This window comes from Cynara cardunculus, assembly GCF_001531365.2.
Source record: "Cynara cardunculus var. scolymus isolate 2C chromosome LG 2, CcrdV1, whole genome shotgun sequence".
NCBI classification, from domain to species: domain Eukaryota; kingdom Viridiplantae; phylum Streptophyta; class Magnoliopsida; order Asterales; family Asteraceae; genus Cynara; species Cynara cardunculus.
The window spans coordinates 440,281-453,639 of NC_037529.1; the positions used below are offsets into that span (position 1 = coordinate 440,281).

Genomic DNA, 13,359 nt, shown 5'->3' on the forward strand with positions numbered 1-13,359 from the left:
CGACATAGTTTTTAGCAGTGCCTCTATTACAAACATGAGTCGGTAGATTTTAAGTCATTTTAATGAAGTAACTATAATTTTTTTTTTCTAAATATATATATATAAAAAAAACCCTTATGCATTCAAGTGGGCCAATACAAGTTAAACTGTATATAATTTCTATGTGTTTTATTCATAATTACAATATTCATATATGTCTTGCGTTCTTTTAATGGATATCAATGAATAAAATGGAATATGAGACAAAGTAAGAATAAAATAGTTACAAAAAAGACTATGAAGGCATGGACACGGATTGATACACAATGGATTGGTCATATTTGGTTTAACTAAGAAGGGCATTTGCGCAATACAGCGAGATAGATCTTGATTTTTAATATTTTGTTTTATATTTTGGTTCTATCGATATTATAATGTGATTTTATGTGGTTTTGAGAAAACGAAAATATTTTTGTTTTTGAATGAAATATAAATTTGAAGATATTATAAAATTTTGAAAAAAATAAGCGATGTTAATATCAAATTAACTATTTAAAAGTTCTCGTATTTGTGTAATTTCTTATTATAATTTAATTGAAGTTTAAAAATGAACTAAGTTTTTTTGGTTTAATAAAATATTTTTTTGTAAAATAGTAATTAAGTAATATATTAGTTATCAATGATTATTTTAATTATATTTTAAATTTTTTTATCTTTAAAATGATGTTTATCATGTATTTGATTATATTTATCTGCGATGTGTTACACGAATTCAAACATGAAGCTTTAATAAGATGTAGTCTGCACATCCTACTTGTAATCTTGAATTTTAAGTAATATGCATCGATAAACAGTACTTTATGTATAAAAATCATTTTTAAGAGTTTTAGTTAAATGCTTTATAATATAGTATAAATATACTCGAGTTTTTTTTATCTTTCAATAGAATATTAAATGAATGACACTTGGAAACAAATTTTTTTTTATCTTAAACTATCGATTAATATAGAAAAGCTCATAAACAAGTGATATATAGATGGTTTTTATACAACATATCTCATTTTCATAAACATTGCAAAGTCAATCTCAACCATCCATTTAATTTAAAGAATATGTGGTTTCATAAATTTTTTGATTATTTTCTAATGTATAGTGTCATCACAATTAATGAATTATAATCATATTCTATAAATATTCAAATCATAATAAATGAACTCTAATCATTGATTGAATTGAATTAATTATATAAATAAAATAAATTGCATTTGAAACGTGATATATATATATATATATATACATATATATTATATATGTATGTATTTATTGATTTACCTATATTGCAATTGAATTAGCAGTGTTGATTCAAGAAAATAGAAAGGGTATTTTTGTAATTATATGAGTTGAGAAAGGATGGGGTGATCTCAGTCTCCCAGTAAACACAGTTGTCACAATGTGATTGGGGCATGTAAAAATCTGACAAGACAAATAATAAAATGGCATTTTCTTGGTCTTTGTCAAAAAAAAAAAAAAAGCTTTAAGATAGTATCCCCAACCTCTTTTACCACTTTGATTTTTATTAAATAAATAAAAATAATAAATAAAAATAGTAATTTTTTAATATTAAAATAAATTTTAATAACAATATATACACTAGAGTAAACTACAAATTTGGTCCCTTTGGTTTGTCAAAAACATACTTCTTCATTTCTACGGTTTCAAAATTTTAAGGTTGCTATCGATGTGTGTAAAAATGTTTGAATTTGGTCCTTTTCTTTAACGTTTATTAAGAATTTCCAAAATAGTACAGACATTCGATTACGTTTCTCTTCAATAACATAGGGGGTGTTTGGGAAAGCTTATTTAAGGTGCTTATCAACTTATTTCAGTCCACAACCGCCGATAAGTTATTTTGAGTGTTTGGATGTGAAAAAAAAAAAACTGCTTATACCGGTGCCAAACCGGTAATAAGTTGTTTTTGATAAGTTACTCCCTCTTGACTTATTTGACATATTACCCTTTTAACCCTCTCATCGCATCCGTCTCTCCCCTCTCATCGCCGGCAAGTCCTCTGGTTTCTCATCGCCGGCTTCCTGCTTCTTCCTTCGCTTTGCATTTTGGGGTAGAAGATATACCTGATTCTTCCTTCGCTTTGCATTTTGCTTCCTGCTTCTTCCTTCGCTTCCTGCTTCTTCCTTCGCTTCACCAACTTCCAACGATTCTAGGGTTTCAAATATGAACCCTTTTTCTTCAACTCATATACCTGATGCTTTACCTGCGTATCAACTGATATAGGTAGAAGATAACCTAAAAATGAGCTGTCCTTTTTGGTCATTTTGCATTTTGGTACCGCTATAAGCTAATCCAAACACTTTTTACAAAACTCCAGTTTGATACCGCATAAGTTAATAAGCACTTTTACAAAAAAGTATAAGTTGTTTTAAATAAGCTTACCCAAACACCCCCATATTTACCCATGTTTTATTTAATTATGATTCAAGTAGAAGCTTTTTGCATACTACATCTTCAATTCATAAAGCAAAAAACTACAAAAAATATGTCTTACAAACTTTTGATACGGTTCAAATAAGAACTAATGAAATTATTAAGATTGCACTATCAGTATAGATCGCATCAATTTTTCAGTTAAGTTTATGTCTATGAGTCTATACAGATTTAATGTATTGATAATGGAGTCGTTGTCAGACTATCAAATACTAGTTTTTGATGAGAAATACGCAATCTCAAAGTCATGATACAGATATAAAACAGCTAAAAGTCGAAAACCAAAAGATTTAAAACAAAAACTTATATCTCAGGATTAAAAAAAAAAAAATTATATGAACCAATGACGACAAAAATTAGATGTTTTAAATGAATGGAATTTAAAGAGTTTTAAGAGTGAAAATGTTCCCTTTGTTTGGGAGTTCGATGGAGGCATCTCTTACCATCATCATCATCATCCATGGCATGTGCTTTTCTACTTCATCCCCATACTAAATTCTCTCTCACATGTATCTACGTTAAATAATTCCATGCCACCATCACAAACATGATGCATTATACCATCTTCCATAAATATTTTATAATTTAAAAAAAATTAAAAGTTAAAATTTCTCAAAAATAATTTATATATATTTAATAGATTTTTTATTTTAGAAATTTTAACATATATTATATTGTTATAATATTTTCTAATTTATCATCCAATACACTTTTAAAAAATTATAGACATAGAATTGGGGAGGGTTTTGTAATCTCCGGCTCCGGTCCCTGGCAGGTACGAGGATTAACATCTCGTCCCTAGTCAAACCCCTGTAAATCCCTGATCAATGTCCGGTCAAACCCCATGAAAAATATTTTTTAGTTTGAGTCTACTCCGGCCCCGTCCCCGGGACCTGTTTCAGCGGGGAATCCCCGTCCCCATTCGGATCAGGGCAAATCACCATCCCTAGATGGAGATGCTCTAACACCTTCTTATATTTTTAGAAACAAATAATTATATGATACACGTATTACATATTCGATAAAATTATACCATAATATTTAGATCCCATGGATTATTAGTTATAATAAAGTTAAAAATATGTTTTTATGTGTTGTTTTAACAATATGTCTGAAAATGAAGTGGTTATACAAGTTGTTTCATATATAAAACATTCATGATTGTTTTTTTTTTCACATATAAAACAACATCATATAAATATTGTATTTATCTCAGACATAAAATAACACATTACGATTTGTTTAAAAAACTGCACGCTTCATTAAATTTGTAAAGAATTGGATGCCTAATAATATTGGTTTATCTACAATTATAAGATATGGATACTGAATTGGAAGAGAAAGAAGCACATGCATGGTAGTGCCCAACTTCCTACCCACATGCCTCACACCATCAAACCACAAACCAACAAAATTACATGTATTATTATCACACTAAATTATTATCATTTTTTTTTATAATTTGTAATTTATTGTTATTTTTTTTCTTATAATTTATAATTTACTGTTGTTTCGATTCCTGTGATTTACATTTTCTAACTATTTTTTATACTTAAATGTAAGAATTAGTTCATGAATGAAAATAACAATAAATTGTAAATCATGGTGATGAAAAACTGCAATTTCTAACACACGGTAACCAAATTGAAATTATTAACAAACCACATGAATAAAAATCATAGTTTACTCTTTTCATTATATATGGGGCGACTTGGTTAGTTTTCCATTAAGTTTTATATGGATAGAGATGCCTGTGTAGATTAATTTGTCTATATAGATTGAGAAGGTTTTGTTTAAAAGGTTTTTTCCATAGATGAAAATGAGTATGTTTTTTAATTAAGAGCAACAAATTTCGAAATAACTTGGGTTTTCTATATAAACCCCCCTACAAGCTTACCGAATAAGCTATTTTCTATATCCTTAAACCACTACCAAACATTTATCCTTTAATTATAACTGACCGATTAGGTTGTGAGTCTCGTTAAATGAATCAAGCTACTAACAAACAGACCCTACATTTAATACAATAAAATGTTGAGACTGAGTACTTATAAATTATCGTTTTTTAATATTCATACTCGTTTTTTGCTACATTATTTATGAAATTAATGATAAAATCAACATTTTTATATGATGTTGTTGGTTCGAAAATCCAGATTAAATAGGTTTTTTCTTCACATAAATTGATTTAAGAATAAAAATTATTGTTTCGTTGTGAATAGGTGGTACCCAATCGATCCATTATTTTTTTATAAATTGCATAAAAAGGTAACTTATTTTAACTTGATTTCTATTTTGAGTAATGTATTTTAAAACATCTATTTTGGTACCTATAATTTAAACTTTTGAACATTTAATTACCCGAGTTACCGGTTGAAGCATTAACCGATTATCATACTGATTTGGCGAGTGATGTGGTATCCAACTCAGTATTATTTGTTGATCTGGTTAGTGACATGAATTTTTTTTAATCTTAAATTACTCTTTTTCTTAATCTAAAATTAGTCTCCGACCGGTTACTCTGGTACTTAAATGTTTAAAATATTACATCATAGGTATCAAAATGTAAGTTTTAAAAGTACATTATTTTTTTCATACAATTTGTCCAATTGCGATTGATAGGGGAGTTCATTCGGTGTATCTCTAGTGTTGATCTTTAATTAGTATTTGATCCAAAGGTGAAGATGCATTCTACATTTCTCACCATAACTTTTATTTTCACCGGAAGCCAACAGTACAGACATGTATATACATATATATACTATTTAATTTTCATTTTTGTAATCATTCAATGGAAATACAAACATCACATGATTTGCAACTTTGGAGTTGGATTCACCTTTTAAAATGTTGTGTGTTCCTCCCCTTTTTGGTTAAAGCGTTATTCTTCAAGGCTGGAAAAAACACATCTTTGTACTATCTATATTCATGAATTTCCATTTTTTATATTAGAATACTTTAAAAAATACAACACAATTTAATATATAATTTAATAGGTTTTTAAAATCAATATTTTATAATATAAAAAAAACCAATTGAAGTATTTAGATTTTAGGAAGAAAAAAACCCAACCAGTTTTTATTTTAGACAGTTTAAAACTTAAAATATTGTTAATTTTATTTTAATAAAACAAGTAATTCCATTTTAATAGGTGGGTTCAGTAATACAAATTATCTAAAACACTTGTATGTAGATTTATTAAGAAATTGCTGTTAAAAAAATTCCAAATATATATAATAAACTACCAATAAAATATGGTTGTTTTGTCTAAAAAATACGGATTATGAAAATTGTGCAAATTTTTTTTTGTGAACCATAAGTGTCTAGTTGGGCGTACCTCGACTAATTTCAATGATATCTATTTGTATAAGTGTGCCACGAGTGCTCGGCATTGCCCTTCTTCACTCACGCGATATTGTTGGATCGGGCTTTCGTCCATTATCCAAGATTCCAGAAGTCTTTAGGTTTTGACTCCTTATCAACGAGCTCAGCCAGAAGGACTTGCAACTTTCATCAATTAGGGAATAGCGCAGATGRATCAATCACGCGGTTCTGCAGTGTCCTCCAACTCGCTGTCCACTCCCCTCTATTGCAAGCTACCTCTTGTTAAACCTGTTCTAGCTTAAGCGCATATGGCATGAAAAGGGAATTTGACCCTTGAGAACAACCAGGAAAATCTGTAGTGGCTTTAGCAGACTTGAATTGATGATCGGGATCCACAAAAGTTCAAGTTTTATTTTCAGTTTAAGCTAACCCCACAAGGTTAATTGTGTAATTTTTTAACAAACACTAATTCATTTTGAACCATTCATCACACTTTTTGATATCAAACAAAACCTTCTATATACTGAATTTGTTGACAAATATAGGTTGAAAATTGAAATGAATGGTGTTGCATACTGTATTCATTTCTGGATAAATGATTCAGACCAAAATTAAACATGTATATATATATAATTGGGCCGTTGATAGACTATATATTCTATTATATTATGTGCTTAAAAGTGGATCAATATTCTCAAACTACAATTGGGCTGGGCTTTTATGGATTGGTTTCATCAAAGCCCATCTCAAATCTTCATAGGCTCTTATTTTTTGTCTTTTGCAAAAAGTTAAAAAAAAAAAAAAAACAAGCTTTTTTTCATTTTCAATTATTTAGTCTTTACACTTTTTTATTTTAAAAAAATTATTAAACTTTCATACTTAAATGATTAAGTTTCTGAACCATTTTTTAAATAAAAAAATAATTAATTTTTTTCATTTTGATTAATTAATACCTTGAACAATGTTTAATAAATAAATTATCATACTTTTAAAAATTGTTTACCTACATCTTTTTAAAGTAAAAAAGTTACATTAACCGACTACTAAAAATAAGATGGTTTATTTATTCTTATAAAAAATTTCAGTAAGGTCTTAATCATTCGAAATATGAAAGTTTATTGGGTTTTTTTTGACATAAAAAGTACCGATTTATTGATGATCAAAATCGTTACAAATGAAACTTAGCTCTTTCACCAACCAAACTAGAGATCCAACACCTGTGAAAGGCACGACAAATGAAACTTAGCTCGTAGGTTGTGTTTTTATACAACAAAACGTTAATTAGTTTATCTCTGATGATAGATAGCTTGTATATTTTTTCTCCTCTTGGAAGCTCTAACCGAACAAAAGTAAAGGCATAGCTAGTAGGGGGCTAGATTGTGCTTAGCCCCCCGCCCCCCTAAAATGGTTAACAAACTAGTGCCTGTTTAGATGGGTAGAGCTATGGTGAAATTTTACTTTATAATAACAGGGATCAAAATCCTTTTTTGCACTAAATTGAAGTTTTTAATTTTCTTTTCGTTTTTTATTTAATTTAATTATCAATATTTTTATTTTTTTTGGTTTTAACAGGTATTTTAATATTTATTGTTCATATTCACAATAGAAGTTTTATAATATATTTTATTCACAATCATTTTGTAGATAATATTATTATCAAAACATGTTATATAAAATCCAAAAATATATAACTCAATGTTTTTATGCAAATTTCTAAATCATAGATAGATCTTCATAATGACAATTTTCAGCTCTCGAGTAATGAAAAACGGGTTTTTTTGCCGCTGATGGTCAATCTGTAGGTAATCATGAACATCGGCCATAATTTATCCGGCAATAAGATCCGCCAATGATGTATTTTTTTAACGGATTACCAATGGATTTTTCCTTTGGTGAAACTTTTTTGTTTTGTAGTGTAAGTTCATTTAGTTTTACATCATTTTGCCCCCTCTAAAAAAATATTTTGGCTCCGAAATGGACAGAAGGAATTTCTTTTGTTTTCAGGAGATTAATGGTAGACCCGATACTTTTGTCGAGTCGCTACACCTCTATGGTGAATCCACCGTTTACAGGTATGTTTTTTAGCTGAATCCACCGTTTACAGATATGTTCTTGAAAAGTTTTTTAGTTGAATTCAATAGACTTTTTCAATTAATTTCGATCAACTTTTTGTTTTTTTGGTTATGTCCGTTGTATTTTATAATATCAATGTGCACCTCTCAAAGTTTAGAGAATACACCTTCCATACCCACGAAAAAATTCAACTCGAAAATCGGTCAAACAGGTGCATGGACCCGCTGGGGGACCCACAACTTTTGCTTGAATAGATACACAATTAAGGTGGATCTATAGCTAGCAAAGTCATTCAACGTGTTTTTAGCCAAATTCCACTTTTCTATGGTGTTTTTTTTAGTCGATTTCAAAAGATTTTTTTATTTCTTTCGGAACTTTTTTCAAATTTTTTTTATTCTGAGATACTTTTATTCCATTTCTTTTAATTTCTTATTTTCTAATATCGCCTAACAACATGGATACACCTTTTATGCATACTATAACATAAATGGTTTTATGGTTGGAGATGGAATGATTTTTGGTGTTATCGAGCCCATAAATTTGATAGTTTGTTGGTGTGATTATTAGTGATGGTGTTACATAGCAGTTTTTGCTTACATTTCAAAACAAATCAATCATCACAGTCGACAAACATGAAATTTAGCTTCTTTTAAACAATGGGAATTCACGAATTTCTTCATCCCAATTTTAAAATAAATTATTGGAACAATTTGAATAACATACAAATTTTGTTATACAAATTTCGTATTCCGACCACAATCACCAAAAACTGACCTAAACAAGCCTCGGTTGCAAATTCTGTGTCGGAATCCATGGCTGCCGGAGACACGATCCCCATCAAATTCATTTCGATACGATTAAACTCTGTTCTAGATCAAGATAATAAGGAATACCTGTATCATTCAGCCATTCTCCTCCCTGAATAAAATTCCCGACGGTAAACTGGCTCGCCTCCGTCGAATTCATGGTCACTCTGTACCCCGGCCACGTAACCCTAGCGCTCGTATTTGAACCAGGTCCTCTATTCATATACTCGCCATAATCAAGCGTATCGAGTGCAAAATCACCGTCCCACTCCAAATAACCAACCGGATCTATCAAATCGCCGATGTACGACCGCATAATCATCGTTCTGGAGTACAACTTCCACGGTCTCCCAAGGTACGATTTAAACATGGTTTGGTTAGGGATCAGCTCCGATCCGGCAGCGATTTTGCATTCCAGTATTGAAATTCCGGTGTTTTGATTAGGATCATCTCTACCTTGAGCGGTGAAGATGTTCTTCTGGTTAGGGTTAGGTTGACGAGCATAGAAGTTAGATTTCTGGAAAACGACGGCGGCATTGCCGAACACGAAATCAATGGTGCCGTAGACGTCGCATTCCCGATAGAATTGTCGGAGAGTGTGAACGTAGAGAGTGTCTTGGTAGGCCACAAAGCTGCATTGATAGAACACGGAGAAATCGGACCCACTTCTCAATGCAACTGCTTGGTGTTTGCTGGGACCCGCGTAGTTTTCAAATGTGATCCCTTTGGCTATAAAATTTGCACCAACTGCAACTGCACATGATTAAAAAAAATTATTATAATTTCAAATTTAATCAATTAATCTACAAAAATTAATTAAAATACTTATTTACGGATTTCCAATTTATCTTTTAACCATTTTTCTCCAATATTTAAAGAAAGCCACTATCTTTATAAATGACAACTCTTCAACTTGTGCAAAGTTAAAAGTAAAAAAAGGAGTTTCTTAACAAGTGCAGAGATCAAATCTGTAAATTAGTTTCATCACTTTTTGGTACCTAGTTCAGATTTTCTTTTTCCATTTTGACCCATTTGCAAATTGAGAAGGTTCCACTTTCTGGAACTACTAATATTTTTTAAACTTGGGGAGAGAAATAAATAAAATATGAAAATGGCTATTTCTATTAATTTTTCCCATTCATCTAATATATCTCACTGGCGGAAAGATAATAACTAATATGTATGTAGATTTTATCTTAATTACTGAAATCTAGAGGTTGTTTTTGTGAATTCTCCGCATTGTGCACAAAACAGAAGTGTTTGCAAGTAGAAAACCAGATAGATAATATAACAAGGATAATGATGATTTATTGTTGTATGCATTATTCAATAGCATTCAAGTAGACAATGTGCATAGTAATTTAAACATTAAATCCAGAAATAAAGACAAACAATAAGGTCAGGTCCTAATCAATGAAGCTATCCTACAATGAATCTATGTTTCTATTGTCTATTCTCTCTTCAAAACCTAGATGAAAACAATAATTAAATAAGAGAACACAAAAACGGTTAAATCATGTGATTTTACATTAATAATCAACGGAAAGATGCTTATGACCTCGGGTCAACCTAAATCATGTGAATCACATGTGATTTTATTTATGATTAGACTATTTTTTATTTGATTATTATTCTCGTATAATGACTTTATGTACCCACTAGTTTCGATCTTAAAATTTAAACAATTAATCAACCCATTAACATAAACTTGGTTAAAATTTTAAAAAAATGATTAAGAAAATCAAGCATTCCTAATATTTTATATTATTTAATCAAAATAAATCAGAAAAAGAAAAAGAAAAATAATCAAATATATTAATTATTTATAAATATTTAATTAGCGTAAAAGAATGCATGGTTATGAAAGCGGGGTCCACAGGCTAGAAAACAGCGTCACCGACAAAGGGAGGTAGGTGAATAGTAAATATACTGGCTTTTCCGTGACCTACGACCCCAACTACCTGCCATTTTCTGTGGATCCAATCTTATTTTTAACCTAAATAAACAAACCTTATTGGTCAGTCCAACACTAGATTTGACTTGCTTTTTCATTTTTTAACTTTTCTTTTAATTAATTATCTATTTATTTATTAAAATGAAATCTAAAATTAAAAGTTAAAAAATAAAATACAAATGAGATTCGAACTAATGCCTAAAGTGGAGTATAAACCCACTCTATCAACAAAAAACTTATTATATTGTATATGATCTCAAAATGATTCATGCTATCATGAAGAAAAACGATACACTTTAGTGGGTCCGCCCCTGTATAGGCATCTTATTTTTTTAACGTACGTATTTGGTTTAACTTAATAAATAGTATCAGCAAATAAAACCTAGCTTTCCAAGCCTATTGGGATGTCTTTCTGTTCTTAAATCTTAATTAACTAAAAATGGAAATATTTAAAAACATGTGATGTGATGTGATATCCATATCGGATTTCTATTAACCCACTATACGATAATGCCTACCAGCATCAAATCACACATATCTCAACAGGATGCTATGGTGTTACTTACTGACAGTAGCTGATCGGAAAGTTGTCCAGCCGTCGACCACACTCCGGTTGCCTTTGATCAATGTTTTTCCGATCCCATCACCCACCAACATAATCATTCTCTTCTTGTTAATCACCTCCAAATACTCATAATAAGCTCCGGATTTTATATATATCACAAATCTCGTCGTACTTGAATTCGGTGCCGCATTCAATGCTTCTCCGATCGTCGTGAAATTTCCACTTCCGTCCTTCGCCACCACCAAATCATACACTGTTTCATTCGTCGCCAGCTGCAACAACCGTCTGTCCTTCCTCTTCACCCAATCCGGATACCCGCCGGACATCCTACCGTACCCCGGTAAACTCTCTGCCGACTTCCCTTCCGACGTCGTTCCGTTTATCTTCTTCAACAACGCAAGCGAGTTGCTAACTTGACGTGAAATACCACGCAACGCTTTACGAAAGTGTCTGCTTATCTTCACCTGAGATTTCGTGCCTTCGAATCCATCGAGACACGTAGCTTGATTCGTCATGGCAGCGCTGAGCATCGATTGGAGATCGTTGTATTTCTTCGCCGGCGATTTAGAGAGATCGGTGACGGCGGATTTGAGTTCGGAGACTGTTTCAAGAAACAATGTGTGACAATCTTCGAGAGCTCGGATCTCGTAGACGGTGAGATGAGGAAGTTTCCGGCGGATGGCGGTGACATTGAAGTCGGTGGATCGGACGTCGGTGATGGTTTCTTTTACGGTGGCGGAGATAATTTCTGGCAAGGAGGTGGAGGTGAGATCCGGTAGGATTCTTGTTAGCGTGGAGACGCAGAGATCGTGGTAGAGTGCACCGTCGCATTGTAAGTTTGCGGTTTGAGTTTGGAGTCGTTTGTGAATGTGTAAATGGGAAGTGGGTTTATTTGGAAATGATGAAAGTGGAGGGTGGTGATTTGTAAATATGAAGAAAGAAGAGAGCAAGAGGAGGGCTGAGAAGGGGAGGAGGAGGAGGAAGAGACGACGGCGTTTAAGGGTGAGATTGGTTTGCATGGTGGTGGATGGAATTTTAAATGAAAAGTGAGACAAAGACAGGGATTGGAGAGGGAGGGGTAGAGGTAGAGGTGGTGGGTGTTGGTATATATATATACACTTTATTTAATCCTCTATCCCATTCAACATGTAATAATTTTGTTGTCTTAATAAATGCACTTGTTACTTTCAAAACAGTTAAATTATATAATAATATACACACACTCACAGAGAGAGGGGGGGAAGAAACGAGAATTCTAATTATTTATTTAAAAAGATATAAAACAGCTAAATTGTACGAGCGATTTTCTTATTTTTTTCAGGTCGTGGAGTAAAGTTGTGTGAATCACATGTGATTTTGTACTTAATGTTAGTATAGAATCAGTGTGATTCGACCGTTTTTTTATTCTTTTAAATAGGTGTCGTTATCGTTTAAACCCAACTCTCTCTCTCTCTCTCWCWMTATMTMTATATATATATATATATATAATTGCGTTTCAATAAGAATGAAAGTTATCGTTAGAATGATAAAAAGGAATCTCCATTTTTTGATTAATCTTAATTGAAGATCAATAGTAATGAGATACACAATTCATAGAGTGATGGTGATATTAAAAATGTTCAAATCATTTATCACACTTCTCACTTTAACTCCTATATTCACAAGATCTTTCGTCTCTTTCTCTAGATATATATATATATATATATATATATACACACACACACATATATAGATATATTGTATTTACAAAAAGTCTGTCATTATTTTTTAAAACATATAGGTTTTATCTATCTCTCTCTTACAACCATTAAAGATTTATGTTAAATGATGGGCATTTTGTATTTTGTTGAATTTTTTGTCTTTTATCTAATCAAAAAGTACAATCATAAACCGATTTTGATTAGGTAAAGACAAAAAGACCGATAAAAGGACAAAAATATCCTTCATGTTTATTAAAATGGGAGATCAAATCTTGACTTTTTTAGAAACCATCTTGTAATTTCAAAATTATTATGACGAAAAGTGTCACTTCCAACAAACCCCAAGGGCTCAATTTGTAGTTTACTCTTTCAAAAATACATTTCAACTTAGAAAGTTCAGTAGTGATTTAAAGAGTAATTCGTTTTAATGTTGAAATATATATATATATATATATA

General features: G+C 31.1%; 1 protein-coding gene across 1 annotated transcript; it reads right to left on the minus strand.

The window, feature by feature from the left end:
- Positions 1-8,531: 8,531 nt before the first annotated feature.
- On the minus strand, positions 8,532-12,249 carry LOC112506908 (pectinesterase-like). Its single transcript, XM_025111238.1, has 2 exons — positions 11,205-12,249; positions 8,532-9,437 (listed from the first exon to the last, which is right to left on the minus strand). Exons 1-2 carry the CDS (start codon positions 12,220-12,222, stop codon positions 8,722-8,724), a joined length of 1,734 nt encoding a protein of 577 aa, XP_024967006.1. The 5' UTR covers positions 12,223-12,249; the 3' UTR covers positions 8,532-8,721.
- Positions 12,250-13,359: the final 1,110 nt, after the last annotated feature.